General features: G+C 41.6%; 1 protein-coding gene across 4 annotated transcripts in view; it reads left to right on the top strand.

Moving 5' to 3' along the window:
• LOC138738806 (putative claudin-24) overlaps nt 1–7,387 on the top strand; it is an 82,012-nt gene extending 74,625 nt beyond the window's left edge. For 2 of the 4 annotated variants that reach the window (XM_069889763.1, XM_069889764.1), the window contains exon 2: nt 5,874–7,387. In XM_069889763.1, coding sequence (XP_069745864.1) covers nt 6,141–7,058 — 918 coding nt within the window. In that variant the 5' untranslated portion in view covers nt 5,874–6,140 and the 3' untranslated portion in view covers nt 7,059–7,387. The remainder of the gene's footprint in view (nt 1–5,873) is intronic. The other 2 variants (XM_069889762.1, XM_069889766.1) reach the window with 1 other exon arrangement.
• Nucleotides 7,388–17,890: the final 10,503 nt, after the last annotated feature.

Genomic DNA, 17,890 nt, shown 5'->3' with positions numbered 1-17,890 from the left:
AAGGCAAATGGAATGTGGACCTTCATAGCTAGAAGGATGGAATTTAAGAGCAGGGAAGTATGCTGCAACGGTACAAGATACTGGTGAGGCCATATCTGGAGTACTGCATGTCTTTACTTGAGGAAGGATGTACTGGCTTTGGAGGCAATGCAGAGAAGGTTCACTAGGTTGATTCCAGAGATGTGGGGGTTAGTCAATGAGAAGAGATTGAGATATCTGGGATTATACTCTGTGGAATTTAGAAGAATGAGAGGGGATCCTATAGCAACATATAAAATCATTAAAAGTATAAAGAAGATAGAAGTAGGTAAAGCTGTTTCTATTGGTAGGAGAGACCAGAACTAGGGCACATAGCCTTAAGATCCAGGGAGGTAAATTTAAGACAGAGATGAGGAACTGCTTTTCCCAGAGATTGATGAATCTGTGGAATCTGCTGCCCGTTGAAGCAATGGAGGCAACCTCAGTAAATATACTTAAGACAAAGTTGGATAGATTTTTACATAGTAGGGAAATTAAGGGACAGGGGAAAAGGCAGGTAGGTGGAGATGAGCTTATCATCAGATCAGCCATGATCTCATTGAATGGCGGAACAAGCTCAATGGGCCAAATGACTTATTCATTTAACCATCTCCAGTAAACCAGAGTGTGAACAGTTCCATGACCATCTCCAGTAAACCAGAGTGTGAACAGTTCCGTGACCATCTCCAGTAAACCAGAGTGTGAACAGTTCCATGACCATCTCCAGTAAACCAGAGTGTGAACAGTTCCAAGGCCATCTCCAGTAAACCAGAGTGAATAGTTCCAGTTTATATTACCAAATCCATTATCTTCACCATCCTAAGGACTATCATTAACCTGAACACTGACCAAGGCTGTGGCTATAAATACAGGTCCTAGGTTGAGTATTTCACTTTAAATTATTCATGTCTGGACTTCCCAAAGTCTTTCCACCATTAACAACAACAACATTAAGTCAGGAATGTGAAATAATACTCACTGAAAGGGCATGGCAGCAGGGCATATGAAGTATGTCACAAGCTGCAAGTTCTGTCATGATATGAAGGTTTTTCATTATCTCTTGGTCTCTGCCCTTGCTCCACGTCTTTTGACTGTCTATCGATGTGGTGTTTCTGTCCACTGTGTCGGAGGACCTCATTGTCCTAAGGACAGCAGAAGCCAAGAATTACTGTGATGGAATTTCACCCAGCTTTGGTAAGGTTTGGCAGGACATTATACAGTCCGCAGGACACTTAAATGGGCTAAATTTTAATATCCACTACCCCCACAACTTTATACAAAAATCTCTGAATCATAGGAATAAACCCTACAGATCATTGAGTCCACCCTGCCATGTCTATTGGCACAATCTCACTCCCCTGCTCTTTGCTTTGTTACTTAAACATTTACATAGAACAGTACAGCACAGGAACAGGCCTTTGGCCTAAGTGTCTGTGCCAAATATGATGTCCAAATCAAGCTAAAACTTTGTTTGCACCTGATAGATATCCCTCCTTCATATTTGTGTGTCTATCTGCATGCCTCTTATATGTTATTATTCAGTTCACCCATTGAGTCTGTTGCCACTAACCTTTCAGTCAGCACACACCACAACACTTGGTCTGTAAAAGAAATGTTTCCTCATGCTGCCTTAGTTATATTTCCAGTCATCCTCGATTTCTGTTCTCTGGTTATCATTCCCGCTGCAACTAGAAACAATTTCTCCTAAATTTCTCTATCAAAACCATTCATGACACTGAACATCTCTATTGAAAGACATGTGTTGTAAATTGTTCCCTTGCTTACAAAAGGAGCCTTGGAAATTATTCCATTTGCTCTCCGTTGAGGTTTTGCCAGGCAACTTTTCCCCTTTGATCTGGTTTAATTCTTTCTGGTTTCTATTAAATAACTGAACTTTCTAAATCATGTACCCAAATCTTAGGCCAAGCAAGGGTGGAATTAACATGATAATACACAGTTCATATTAAGGCTGCAGATATTTATCTTCTTTAGTCTATAAGGGGTAATTACAAAATGGAGAGAAGAAAGGTAAATACAACTTTTGATGGGATTTGGATCATGAAATTGTAAGGCATTCTGTTAGAAAATATCTGGCCCTGGTCCATTTGAGCGTCTTCCATTTACATTGAATTGAATCCTTTACTTCACTAAAACCTGGAATGGACAGGTTGGCCTATATTTGCCAGAGCATAAAAGAGTGAGAGGGGAATTGTGAGGGTGTTTACTGGACCAATCCTTGGAATGAACAAGTTGTCTTTCACAGAAGGGATAGACTGGCTAGATTTTTAAATATTGGAGAATTTAAAAATGAGAGGTGATTTGAGGGGTCTTCAGAGAATGGACATGGAGAGGATGTTTCCTCTTGAGGGAGAATGTGATCACTGTATAAAAATATGGGCTTACATCTTTAAGACTGTGGTAAAGGTATTTTCCCCTCAAATTTATTGTATTTGGGATTGTCTACCTCTGAGGGCAGTGAAGCTGAGTCTTTGAATATTTTTAAGGCTGAGGCGGACAGATACTTCATAAGCAAAATGATAAATGATTACCACAGATTGTAACAGTGCCCTGCTAGTGTACCAGCACTGATCACACAGACACTATCTGCATACCTTCTCCTGAGGTCCCAGATGCTGAAGCCTCCCCATCTTTGACCTGAAGCTCTCTCCTCAGCAGAGATAGCAGAGCAAGACAAGAAGAATCCCATTGGCTATCACCACATCTCAGTGGATAGATCAGTTTTAGCCTTGTAATAAATCTGTTAATATTAAGGTTAAACTATATTTCTTATAAATATGTCTTGGGTAATGTAGTGGGTTTGGAACAGGTTTACACACCCATACAATACATGCAGAAGTGAGGTAATCTTTCAGAGTCGTGATGTCTGCAAGCCAGAGTTATGAAGGTCACATGGTTTCCAAGAAACTGGAGCAGGCAACTGTTAAAGATTCCAGTAAATGGTCACATTGTTTCCAAGAATTGAGACTGATCTCATTGATGATATAATGTCACATGATTTTGATAAATATATTGGAAAATTCAGACATTTTGATCTAGTTCAGAAGTCAAGACAGGGTTGAATTGCAGTAACTGGAATAGGTGCTGTTATGTGTTACTCCTAATAAAAGGGGAATGAATACAGAAGTAAGTGGGTTTCAAAAGGGACACTACTTTCCAACTGCTTTTCTTTTGAAAATAAAGAGTGCAGCCTCATGGAAGGAAACTCTATGACTCTTAAGGAGATAAGAGGGAATTGAAGATCTTTAGTGTGAGAGATTATGAAGAAAACTCTTCCGGGAAAATGCTCAATAACATTTGTGAGTTTGGAAAAATCTAAGAACTTGAATGTTAACTAATAATTCGTTATTGCTTTTAAGCAACAATTTAAAGAAATCAAGTGCCTCACTCTTGCTTTATAATTAGTTTTGAACCACGATTTTAAAAGGATCTTCAAAGTTCAACAACATGGTTGAAATTGGACTTTAAAATTGACTTTTTCAGAATCAAGCTTACACACACACTTACATTTGCGCATAGTGGGGTTTAAGATAGAGTTAAGTAAGAAATGATTTGTTATTAATGGTTTTGAATTTTTGAATTTACTACTATCTGGTGAATCTTCCATTGATGTTCCTTTGTTAGTATTATTACAATTTTATTAGTTCATAACAGCCTCAAAAGGACAAGCAAATATATTGGAAATTAATGCATGACACATGAAAGCAGAAGCAAATCCAAAGGGATTTCCTGCCGGATGTACCTCCCTGTGGGTACAGCAGTACGTGATGAGGGTTAGGTTGGGCAGAGTATTTTCCCCTCCCTCACCACCATGTTCTCTGCCATGACATTTTCACCACCACATACTGGTTAACGCTATTTTATCTGTAGCCTCAAACATACAGTACAAGATTTCCAGCACAAGGACATCCCAAATGCAATGCCGAAGCATTCTGAATCCCCACCAAAGGTTTTCAGAGCTGTTCACTCTTTTTTCCACGCATTGCTGGATCCTGTATGGTAGCTATAATAAACATGTGGGTTTTTTTTAATGGTGCACATAGTGTGACAACTTAATAATTCCAGAAATCACGTAAAGTATACAAAGCAATTGTGGGGAACCATACTCTACAAATTGGTAGAAAACCATTGCACCCTGGACATCTTGTGCTTCTTGTTTAATTGTTAGTTTCTCTCCACAGCTTTGCCTTGCAACCCATTACTCGGAGCTGGGACAAAGTGACTAGTAATGCTCATTTCTCAATAAACATCCATTACTTTATCAGTCTTTGGAAAATTTAGTTCCTCGGCCTCACTAAAACTTAAGACCAACTGAAACATTTTACAGGAGACACTATGATACTTAGGAGTTGTATGACATAGAACATGCTCTTCGTTGTGCCCACTGTCATACACTTAACCTAATCCAATCTCATTTTATTCTCCCCACATTCCTGTCAACTCCTACTCTACTACTCACCTGCCTAGAATTTACAGCTGACAATTGATGGGCTTGGAATGGGAGTAGAAACTCAAGCGCCCAGAGGAAATTCCATCCCAGAGTCACAGGGAAAGAGTGCGAATTCCATGTGGGAGGCAAGGGTTGAAATTGGATGATTGGAGCCGTTCCTTCCTGGTTTCAGAAATCCCACTGGTGAGTGGGACTGCCATCACTCTTATCATTCCATTTCACTTCAAAAAATGGCTGCAGATAAAGGCTTCCTTTTCCATATAACAGCACAGAACAGGCCAGTTTGGCCCTTCTAGTCCATGCTGTAACAAATCCCCACCCTCCTAGTCCCACTGACCAGCACCCGATCCATACCCATCCAGTCCTCTCCTCTCCATGACATTCTTTACAATACCTTTGAAAATCTCATCAGAGTTGACATGACAAAAAACTCAACAGTTAATTTGTGCATAACAAGCTTCCACAAAATAATAGTAAGATAAGAAGGCAGATAATTTGTTTTGGGAATGAAGGATGACATAGATAAACTGAAGAAATCCCTTGCTTCTCTTGGATCTTCAGTTAAGTTGAAGGAGCAGTCAGGATCCCAGTATGACATTAGGTGAAAGGTCACATCTCTGACAGTGCAGCATTCCATCAGTCCTGCACTTGAGGGGAGGATTGGTTCATTACTCTCAGGTTTCTCAGGTGCACTCAGACCCACAACCAGTCATTGAATACTCTATTGAACTGCTCCTGGTCTATGCTGACTAGTTGTATCATGGCCTGGTTCAGAAACCCATGTGCTCAGGAATGCAGAAAGCTGCATAAAGTGACAAACCTTGGCCAAGACCATTACTGCACTGACCTCCCTTCCACTGAAGACATCTACATGAGGAGCTGCAAGAAGACAACCAACAGCATGAAAGATCCCCATAAACCTGGTCATAACCTCCTTACTTCAGGCAGAGGGTATAGAAACCAGAGGTCGGTTAAGAACAGATTTTTTTCAACAGCTTTCAGATTGTTGAACTTAGAATCTACCTGTCATAGAATCTGGTAGGTGCATCGAACAGTCAACTACCAGGAGTAGTGGTGGAAGCAAATACAATAGGTATGTTTATGAGGCTTTTAGATAGACATATGAATAATTGGGAAATGGAGGAGAATGGATTACATGCAGGCAAGAAAGTTTTAATATAACTTGGCATTGTGTTCAGCACAGACATCATGGGTCAAAAGGCTTGTTTTGAAATGAGGGCAACATTGTGTAAGGTTTTGCCTGTCGTACATTAGATGGGATGTGTTCTTTGGCTGCCATGGTGCCACATCGATAATTAGTAATGAACACTGACATGTGGACTCCATTTTATAGCATCAAGCTAACTTAAACTTTCCACTTTTACAGCAGAAAACCTGAAACATCTGGTCAATAGGTCACATTAAAGAATCATAAACAATACAAAACCATGGAAAGTTAATACAAGTAATAGATTTTCTGCACGGCATGCAAAAAAAATCTCAGGATGTGATGACATGTATATACTCTGACAGCAAATTTGAACTTTAAAACTTTCCAACACAGTGCCCAATTTGGAAATCTCACAAATGCACAGAACTTGAGTTGGCTCTTATTTAGAACTCCTGATTAATCTTACAAAGTTGCTTCAAGCAAATGCTTGTTTATAAATCAGGGTCTTCTGTTGATTCCAGATCTTCTAATCCAAGCACTCCTGGAAGTGACTTCATTTGTGCACACAGCCCAAGAAGTAAAGAGGAAATGTCAAGAGCTTGCCATGACCTCAGTCCATTACCTGCATTTGGAGATGCAGAAGATCTTGCCTGTAACAAGGAGTGGAGGCCCACAATCATTGAACCCTGCCTTTCAGGGGCCAATAATTCGAGAGCTAATGAAGCTTTCAGTGCACACAGGAATAACAAGACCAAATCAAGGAGTTGTATGTATCAATTTATCGGATTTTGCTTGTCGTTCCTTGGTTGGATGTGCTCTTTGGCAACCACAATGCTACGCGAGTGGATGACAATGAATGGTGACCTAATAGTTACTGAAGTATTCTCCATTGGCCTCTGGGACATGTGTGTTGCTCAGGATGATGGACCCATCCAGTGCAAGGCCTACGATACTCTCCTTGGTCTGCCAGAGGACATTCAAATGGCTCGAATCTTCATGTGCACCTCCATTGCCCTTGGCCTGCTGAGCTTTGTGTTCTCCCTGTCTGGATCAAGATCAGTCACCTGCTGTGGTGACAACAGTGCTAGAAAGGGGATGTTAATGGTTAGTGGTGGAGTGCTGTCCATTTTAGCTGGCCTTACAACCCTCATCCCGGTGTCCTACATAGCCCACTTGACAGTCGTGAAGTTCTGGGGTGATGAAGTCCCTGATTTTGTGCCACGTTGGGAGTTTGGTCAGGCTTTGTTTGTTGGTTGGGCTGGTAGCTTCCTTCAGTTGCCTGGTGGTCTTCTCCTCATCATTGCCCAGTGCTGCTTCAGAAAACCCAGAAGCAACATTCATCTGAAGCCACCATTAGACACCATGAGGAGACAACCGTGGTATAAAGTGGAGTACGTCTAAATATAAATGTGGTCTCCTTTACAACACAGTTATCCTAATGTCCTCATAGTTTGTTATGGAACTTTAAACTGTCACTCACAATGGGCTAACCACCATTCTGGTCATGGCCCACTGATTGGACATTGAATATTGCTTGAGCTTCCAAGCATCAAATGCTATTGAATTGGCCATACCCATGTTAAGGCCTGTTCTCAGTGCACTGAATCAGCATGTGTTGGAAATCATGGCCAGAGCCAGGAATTGCAGGGGAGAGAGATATGGGGAAGGAAGATAGGGAAAAGGGAGAGAGATACGGGGAAGGGACAGGTAGGGATAAGGCTTAACGATCAGAAATGGGGGGGGGGGGATTTGGTTCAAAGGGTTGCAATCACAGCTTCAAGAATTGAAGGTGGGGTTAGTGGCCATGTGACCAGTGTCGGGGGGGGGGGGAGGTCAGATGATGAATGGGTGCATGTGACTACCGCCTGGTTGGTTGATCGGTCAGCAGGTGCTTAGGTTGGGGAAGGAGGGTTGTAAAGTGGGCATTACCATTGGGAAGAGGGGATGTTGTATGAAAGACTTGAACGTGTGCCATTAATTTATTAACATAAAGAGCATCTTCTACCTGAGGTCAGGTGCCAAGAGTTAGCCTGGGACATGGTCAGGGATCTCTTCTTTAGGTGCCACAAAGACAAGTCTCCAGCACTATGGACACCAGTTGCAGCAGGACCAACCCATCAATGCAGCAGATCCCCCAGGTGCCTGACAGACCACTGCTGCACACCACTGAATGCCGTTCTGTTTGGTCGGGATCATCTACGTGTTTCACAAACAAGCTGTTAATCCAGAATATCAATCTCAAAATGAGCCAACTGTGATGTCCATCCTTGATTTTCACTGTTGTTTTAATTTCCATAGACATTGTATTGTGTTATGTAGAACAATATGATGTGCTTTAATTTCCAGGCAAACACCTGATAGAACGGTTATGCTTTGGGTGATTGTGCTTTAAATGTTATGTAGTGTTTTCTCTCCATTTTGCTCCATAAACCTGTTTTGTGCCAGTCTCTGCTTGTTAATCGATCTAACAACATTCAGATGCAGTACAGCAATAAACAACGCCATTTGTTATATTTCACCCCACACTCACCAGGATAGTCCTGAGTGGGAGTTGAGCCTTTTCCATTATATCCCAGAACTTGCTCTGCTAACAAACCAACACACATGCTAACCAAGGGTATTTTGTGTTACCTTTCACGTGAGCAAACGCAGGCCTGCTGCAACCATTTCCTATTTTGATGTCACAAGGATTGTTATTGTGGAAGAGATGGAAGATATGTAGATGATGTACGATTCCTCCAAATCTTAGGTCTTTAATGAAGATCAATCAAGTTCAGTCTTTAATGACAATTGATACCCACTCAACAGACATTTTTGAAGATGTCCACTACCCTTTTTGTGAAGGAAAGCTTGCTGATGTTATTCTAAATGGCCTAGCTCTTGATGGAGATTTCTCTCCATATTTTTTGACCCTTGATGGGGATTTCCCCTAAGAGAAGTCAATAATTATCTTATACAGGATATCTACCCTTATCATTTTAAATACCACAATTAGAGCTGCGTATTTCTAGTTCTGAGCATTTCCAGTTTTAATCACTCTATAACTGGTGACTAAACTTTCACTGCCAAGTTTTAAAAATCTGGAATTCCATGCCCAAATAGTTTGTTTCTCCACCTCATCTTTTAGTTATTGGGTCGAATATGTCTTACAATTGTCCTGCAAAACATATGTCACAGCTACCAAATGACTGGTGACTGGTGAGATGGCACTGGCCTTGACTTAATGAAACAAAGAAAACATTGCATCTTTGCACAACATGGAAGCAACCCAAACATTTCTTTCAAGGGTTCTGACCACTCTTCTCCCACTGATGCTGCTCGACCCATTGAGTCCTTCCAGCAGCTTGTGTTCAGCTTCAGATTCCAGTTCTGTAGTCTTCAGTATCTCCAAATACTTCATGCCAGTTAACAATTTTGAAGTGTAATTATTTTGTACTGTCAACCCATGCAGAGCAAGCTCCCACAAAATTGACAATGAGGTGATACCTGGCATTTTAATGATTCATTGACCAAGACCAGAGGGTCAACCACATCCTCTTCTTTGAAATACTGCCAGAGAATCATTCCAATCCACCTGAAAGCAGCATCACATTCTCTTCCTGTACTGCTCAAGGAGCCATAACCTTGATTTCTGCATGGAAATTCTGGCTGAGATTCACAACCACTTTCTTAGTCCCTCAATATCAACGATAGCCTCCTTCAACTCAATGTCTGATAATGTGGGAACCACAAGCTCTTCCACAGAGGAGGCAGGTTGGGTGTGTAGTGGATAGGAAGTGAATAGAGGATTACACAGGACATATGTGTACTCATGGTGCACAGGCTTGAGGTACTCATCAAAGTCCCGAATGCTTATTATTTGCCATCGAGGCCATTGGGAACAAATATTCATCCTAAAAGAGTGCTTTAAAATGTGGTATCATATGCCTCGTATCAACACTACATATAGAGGATTGGGACACCTTCTGATTCAGATGGTTAAAGCACAAAAATGATACTGAAAAATTTTGTGACAGAGGAATTGCTTCCTGTACTGTAGGAATTAATGATGAGTTGGCTCATCTAAAATGAGGAAGGCTGAAGAGGGGGAAAACCTCAGGAAACATTATCGCAGGTAGTTGGAAATGGGAAATTCTCCAATCCAGAAAGCCTTAAATTGACAGTCACTCAGTTTGGATTGAGATTGACTTTGATTAGATAGATGGAGCAAAATTTTTATTTTCCAAAATCTGGACGTTACTGCCAAGTACAATATATAGAGCCCTCCATAATGTTTGGAACTTTTTTCCTTTATTTATCTCTGTGCTCCACAGTTTTAAATTTGTAATCAAACAATTCACATGTGATTAAAATGCACATTCCAGATTTTATTCAAGGTTATTTGTACACATTTTACTTTGACCATGTAGAAAGCACACTTTTCATACATAGTCCCAACCTTAATGTTTGGGACATTTGCTTCACAGGTGTTTGTGAATACTCATTACGTTTAATTGCTTCATTGGTGCAGGTAGAAGAGAGGTAGGCTTACATGTAAGCTTTTGATCACCTTTGGAGTCTGTAGTTGTCATTTTTCCACCTGAGAACCAGAGTTGTGGCAACGAAAGTCAAAGAAGCCATTAGGAGTCTGTAAAACAAGAATAAAACAGCAAGAGATTGCCAAAACCTTAGGATTACTAAAATCAGCAGTTTAGAACATCATTAGAAAGGAGCATACTGGTGAGCTCAATAATCACAAAAGGACTGGGTAGGCCAAGGAAGACCTCCATTACTGATGACCTCCATTACTGATGACCTCCATTACTGAAGACCTCCATTACTGATGACCTCCATTACTGAAGACCTCCATTACTGAAGACCTCCATTACTGATGACCTCCATTACTGATGACCTCCATTACTGAAGACCTCCATTACTGAAGACCTCCATTACTGATGACCTCCATTACTGAAGACCTCCATTACTGATGACCTCCATTACTGATGACCTCCATTACTGAAGACCTCCATTACTGAAGACCTCCATTACTGATGACCTCCATTACTGATGACCTCCATTACTGAAGACCTCCATTACTGAAGACCTCCATTACTGATGACCTCCATTACTGATGACCTCCATTACTGAAGACCTCCATTACTGAAGACCTCCATTACTGAAGACCTCCATTACTGATGACCTCCATTACTGATGACCTCCATTACTGATGACCTCCATTACTGAAGACCTCCATTACTGAAGACCTCCATTACTGATGACCTCCATTACTGATGACCTCCATTACTGAAGACCTCCATTACTGAAGACCTCCATTACTGAAGACCTCCATTACTGATGACCTCCATTACTGATGACCTCCATTACTGAAGACCTCCATTACTGATGACCTCCATTACTGATGACCTCCATTACTGAAGACCTCCATTACTGAAGACCTCCATTACTGAAGACCTCCATTACTGATGACCTCCATTACTGAAGACCTCCATTACTGAAGACCTCCATTACTGATGACCTCCATTACTGATGACCTCCATTACTGAAGACCTCCATTACTGAAGACCTCCATTACTGATGACCTCCATTACTGATGACCTCCATTACTGATGACCTCCATTACTGATGACCTCCATTACTGAAGACCTCCATTACTGAAGACCTCCATTACTGATGACCTCCATTACTGATGACCTCCATTACTGAAAACCTCCATTACTGAAGACCTCCATTACTGAAGACCTCCATTACTGATGACCTCCATTACTGATGACCTCCATTACTGAAGACCTCCATTACTGATGACCTCCATTACTGATGACCTCCATTACTGATGACCTCCATTACTGAAGACCTCCATTACTGAAGACCTCCATTACTGAAGACCTCCATTACTGATGACCTCCATTACTGAAGACCTCCATTACTGAAGACCTCCATTACTGATGACCTCCATTACTGATGACCTCCATTACTGAAGACCTCCATTACTGAAGACCTCCATTACTGATGACCTCCATTACTGATGACCTCCATTACTGAAGACCTCCATTACTGAAGACCTCCATTACTGATGACCTCCATTACTGATGACCTCCATTACTGAAGACCTCCATTACTGAAGACCTCCATTACTGATGACTGAATTCTCTTCATAGTGAAGAAAATTCCCCAAATGCCTGTCCAACAGACCAGAAACACTCTTCAGGAGGCAAGTGTGAATGTCTCAATGGCTACTGTCCACAGATGACTCACGAACAGAAATACAGAAGCTACACTGCATGATGCACACCACCAGTTAGTCAAAGAAACAGGGTGGCCAGATTATGGTTTGCCAAGAAGTATTTAAAAGAGCCTGCAAAATTCTGGATAAAGGTCCTGTTGACAGATGAGACCAAGATTAACCTGTATCAGAGTGATGGAAGAGCAAATTTTGAAGGTGTAAAGGAACTGCCCAAGATCCAAAGCAAACCACCTCATCTGTGAAACATGGTGGTGGGGGTGTTATGGCCTGGGCATGTATGACTGCCATAGGTACTGGTGCACTTATCTTCATTGATGATGCAACTGCTGATGGCTGTAGCAAAATGAATTATGAGGTGTATAGAAATATCTTATCTGCTCAATTTCGAGCAAATGTCTCCAAACACATTGGACAGTGCTTCATCCTATAGCAAGACAATGATCTCAAACATACCGCTAAAGCAACAGACTCTTTTCAAAGCTTAAAAACTGGAAAATTCTTGATTAGCCAAGTCACTCACCTGATCTAAATCCAATGCAGCATGCCTTCCATATGCTGAAGAGAAAACTTAAGGGGACAAGCCCTCAGAATAAGCAGGAGCAAAGATGGCTGCAGTAGACAGAGGCCTGACAGAGCATCATCTTAGAAGATATTCAGTACCTGGTGATGTCTATGAATCACAGACTTCAAGCAATCATTGCATGCAAAGGATATGCAACAAAGTACTAAACATGACTACTTTAATATTTATATACCATTGCTCTATCCCAAATATTATGGTGCCCTACAATAAGGGGGCTATATATAAAAAGTGCTGTAATTTCTACATGGTCAAACCAAAATGTATACAAATAACCTTGAATAAAATCTGAAATGTACACTTTAATCACATGTGAATGTTTTATTCCAAGTTTAAAAGTGTGGAGCATGAGACAGATAAAATAAAAAAGGTGTCTTTGTCTCAAATATTACGGAGGACACTGTAGATTGCCCTCCTCTGATTGTAATGCAATCAGACAGCCGAGAAACAGGCCCATGCTAACCACATGGTTATAACATCTATCTATATTAACCTCATTTACCAGCACTTGCTCCAGAGCCTTTTATGCCCTGGTATCCCAAAGGTGTCGATGCTTTGCAATTGCTCAGCAAAAGGAGGTGTAAGGCTCCCGATCAGGGCCACATGAAGCCATGCATTGCAGATGGTGGATGGTTTTTACAAGCAGATACAAATTGAAACTTATGGTTGTAAAACTAAAAACACTGGGCAGATTAATCTGCTGAACAATGCCCAGGGTTACCCATCCAGCATGGACACTGCAACTGAGGAAGGCAACGGGAAACCTCTTCAGTATTTTTCCCTTGTATAATCATGAATTGAAGATCAAAGATGAAGCCTTCGCTGAAGAACAGGGGAGGCAACAACTACTATTCAGAGATTGTGATGGATGGAGAGACAGGCAAGTAACCTAAATGAATGAATCTCAAATGCCTATCAGGATATTTCTGTAATATTGTGGGTGTCCTTGCCTCCACCACCCTCTCAGGTGGTTGAGTTCCAAATTCCAGCCATCCTCTGGGTGAAGAGGGCATCCTTAGATTCCCTCTGAAGCTCATACCCCTTAGTGTAATTGTATGCCCTCTTGTTTTAGATTCCTCTTCTTTGGTAGAATGTATACTACCATCAACCCCATCATTAGTTTGAACATTTCTACCAGGTACTTCTTCAGCCTGCTCTGCTCTGAGAAAAACAAGCTCAACCTGTTCAAAACCTTCTCCTAGCCGAGACACTTCATCCCCAGCAACCTCCTGGTGATTACCCCCTGCAACTTCTCCAGTGAAATCACACCCTTCTTGTGGCGCAGCAACCAGAAGAGCACAAAGTATTCCAGGTGTAGCCTAACCAATGATTTCTAGAATTGTACCATAAACGTCTGGGTAATGAGGCATCATGTATGCCTTTTTTGTCACTTTATCAACCTGTCAACTTTAAAGATCATTGGACTTGTTCTCCACATTTTCTCTGTTCCTCGATACACCCTAGAACTCTACCCTTCATTGTTCATATCCTGCCGTTATCAGATCTCATACATACATCATCTCATATTTATCAGGACTAAATTCCATCTGCATCATCCTGAAGCCGACAATGATTCTTATCCCAATCAACAACACTTCCAATTTTCACCATAGGTCATAGACTTCCAGTCACAAAAAGAACCTTACACCATCACCCTCTGCCTCCTATTACCAAGCCACTGGTGGATCTAATTTAGTCTCCCATGTGGGATCTTGTTAAGGGCTTTCCTGAAGACCATATGGATTATCAACCTCACTGTCCTCATCAATAAATTTGATGCTACTTTGAAAATTTGGTCAGGATTCTCTGCTGACAAAACAATGGCATCCATCATTAATCCTGTCCATCAGAATTTTATCCAATAATTTCCCTGCCAGTGATGTTAGTCACTGGCCCATAATTATCTAATTTGTCGCTGCTGCCCTTCTTGAATAAGGACACCATATTTGATGTCTTTCAGTCACCCGACACATAGCCAGTGAAGGTATCAGACTGATCCCCAGGTCCTCCTTCTCCTCCCTTGGTAGTATGCACTCTGAGGATTTATCCATCTTTACACCCACCAAGACATTTAATGCCTTCTATTTAACATGTCAACAAGAGGCACTAAAAGCCTGCTGCCCTCAAACATTAGAGAAAGAGAAGCAAAGGTGAGACACAGAGTGTCTGTTGATTCACCTCCTGCACCCCCACAGCCTCTGCAGTGACACAGCCTCCTGTTTATTCCAGTGGGAAACCTGAACTCCCAGTTCGGAACTTCTGAATCAACCAGGAAACCGTAAGCGCCTGAGGCCCTTATGGCAGCTTTTCTCACTGTCGGCATCCTTAGAAATCCTGGTTCCCACATTCTCCAGCAGCCTGCAGATTGTGTGGGTCCTTCAGCCGCTCACTGGTCCGCTGCTGTAGTCTCCTTTCCTGTGAAGTTGTGTCCCGGCCCTCTCCTTCTCAGCAGGGGGATGTTCTCTTGCTCTAGTGCCCTGCACTAGTCTGCTGATCTCAGAGCCCGCAACCCCTCGTAGCCTGCTGCCAAGCATGGATAACATCATCTTGGACACAGACCTCCGGGTCTCGCAGATATTAAAACCAAAGCTGACCCATTTACAGGCCATTTAAACCGGTCTAGGACTGTCAGCATCACCACCATGCAGTAAGACCTCACGGAAGAGCGCTGTGACTCTGCTCCCTGCTCTCCCAAGTTCACATCAGCAACACTGCTGCCATCACAGGAGCATCTCCATTTTCTCTCTTCAATTCCTTTATCTCTCTGTTTCCAACTCAGGGAATGAGGCCTTCCACTCCAATATACTCTTGAAGATTATGGACGTCCTTCATATCGGGAGGCACACATGCAGATTGGGCAGGGATTATGGAGGTATACAGCATGGGCCATATTTATTTTAATTACAGACCAAGTTGCCAACTGGTGTAGTCCCTACGGTCAAATTAAAAGATATAATAGCAGAGAAACAATGGCAAACTTTCCTTAAAATCTAGTTATCAATTAATATACATTCTCCTCATGAATAAAAATCTTGCAGGAAAAAGGATACAACAATGGTTAGAAAAATAGTGAGATGGACATATTGCTGGATCAGGTAAGTAAGCCAATGAATGAACAGCAACTCAGAGAGGGGGTTTTCAGAATTCAGAGAGAATTACCAATTTGCTCTGCTCTAATTTGAAGCTCTGCTTTTGGAACAACTAGATTATCCTCAAAATTAACATAATTAACATAATCACTACCCCTGAAGGTCCTGTGGCAATGTTAATAATTACACTGGACAAGGAAGATTTTACTTCCTGAACACTTTTGGCTGTATTTTATGGATTTTGGGTTGCTGATCTCAAAAATCATCTTAAAGATTTTTATCAAATATTACCTATTTTTCTGATTTCCTGTCATATTTTAAGAATACTTCAAGCATACAAGCACACGAAATGCAACCTGTCATTGAAAATTCATTTTCTGCCTTCGCATTTGGACATCTTCCCTGCCGATCTTGGTGCAGTCAGTGATGAACATGGTGACAGGTTTCAACAAGACATTGCAACCATGGAAAAGCGGCGTCAGGGCCAATGGAATCTATCAATGCTGGCCGCCTATTGTTGGACACTGACACGAGACGTATCAGATGCTGAGGATGAATGAAAATCAGCACAAAACATTTTTAGGTCAGTTAAACTAACGCAATGTGTCAGCATCATTATGCGATTAAACAGGCTACATTCAATAAAGGTTCATTTAACCTCTAACTTCCTTCGTGATACAGCAAATCTGAAATTATCTTTGTGTTCACCTTGAAGTGGTTTGTCATAATCCCCAATTTATTTTCAGGAAGTAAACCTTTGAAAAAAATTGTTGTCCAGTGTTATCTCCGTTTCACAAAAAAATATTCTCAATTCAAAATGATCTATTGCAGATTCAATTTTGTAAATGATTCCTTCCGTAAATGTTCTCCACACCATTTTAGTGAATTTGCCTTGTTCGACCTGCATGAAGATATTGTTCTCTGTGATGACTATTATAATAAGTTCTTCTGGTTTCCTTTTCAATAGACTGCCTAACATTACAATTACCATCAAGAGGCCTATAAATTGTCAATGTTATTTAGCCTTTAAGGTCTTTGCCCACTATTGGTCTACACCTAGCCTTCTCCAATTCTCAATCATTTGCATAATCCCCTCTCAACAAGAGGGAGGAGAGGCAGCAGTGAGAACCCTAATAAAATTCTCCATCCACACCGGCTCAGGCCAGTTATCATAGCTGGGATCTTCCTTTGCACATCTCATCTGTTCTCTAGCATTGCAACCAATTGGATGAATGAATAGGCTGAGATGAGGGAATGAGTGAGCAGAGCTGGTGATTTACTTGACCTGTCAGTGATGAAGCTACAAAGACAGAAACTGTAGGCAAATGGAGGAAGAAATGCCAAATGAATTCATTTCTGCACCCACCAAAATATTTGGTCTTAATTAAATTATGCAGATAATGAGATGGCTGCAACAATGGGTTAACATGTTGAGGGGTCAAGGCAAAGGCTGCACTACAAATCTGAGCCCAGATTACACCATGGCCTTCAGGTGTGGCCTATGCTTGGACCACTGTGGCAATTGTGCCTCAACTGACAGGCCTGGGGTGGAGGGGGAGAGAAACACCATGTAAAGTAGTGATGGGTGCCAGACCAATTCAGTCCATAACTCTGTGGGGTAGTTCATTCCTTCCAGCTCCTGCTCTTGGGTACTGAGGCAATGGATGATGATCTCAGCAGGGTTTAGCCTGAGAAACTCAAACTGAACAAGTCCAGCCTCCAATCCATTTCCACTAGATATCAGAAAATTTCCCAGCTTTTAATTCATATTTTCAGGAACCTGAGGCATCCAAGGAAAACATTAGCCTCTCAGTTGGATCGACCCCACGACAAAATTGGTGTGGTTTGTAATCCTTGCCATGGATGCGAATGTACCAGGAACCTGCTCTGGGGCTTCCTCTAGTGGCTAAGAGTGGAACAATGTCAGCACAGAACAGGAAATGAACTGCCTGCCCACTTGACTGGATTGGTTTCTGAAGTGTGTACACCACATTAGTCATATCCCAGGTGGTTCCATCACATGACTCCCACCTCCAAACTGCCTGCTCAATTAAATAACCAGCTGAAATATCTTTATAGCTGAAAAGCAAGCTCAGTAAAAGAAACATTTTAAAAATAATTTTCATTTTCTTCTGTAAAATGTGAGTAAACTTGCTTTGTTTGCCATTGTGTTATGCTGATCAGTTGAATAATGCTATGCTATAGACTTATTCTCTCCTCAGATGCAGCCTGGCTTCTCATTTTTATTTCCCCAGCCCTGTCCTTTCCCCCCCCCCCCACCCCACAAATGTTTCTCCAGCTTCTCCACAACATGGTGACCACC

The sequence above is a fragment of the Narcine bancroftii genome, chromosome 7, assembly GCF_036971445.1.
Source record: "Narcine bancroftii isolate sNarBan1 chromosome 7, sNarBan1.hap1, whole genome shotgun sequence".
In the NCBI taxonomy this organism is placed as follows: Eukaryota; Metazoa; Chordata; class Chondrichthyes; order Torpediniformes; family Narcinidae; genus Narcine; species Narcine bancroftii.
This window is presented reverse-complemented; position numbering and strand designations above follow the sequence as displayed.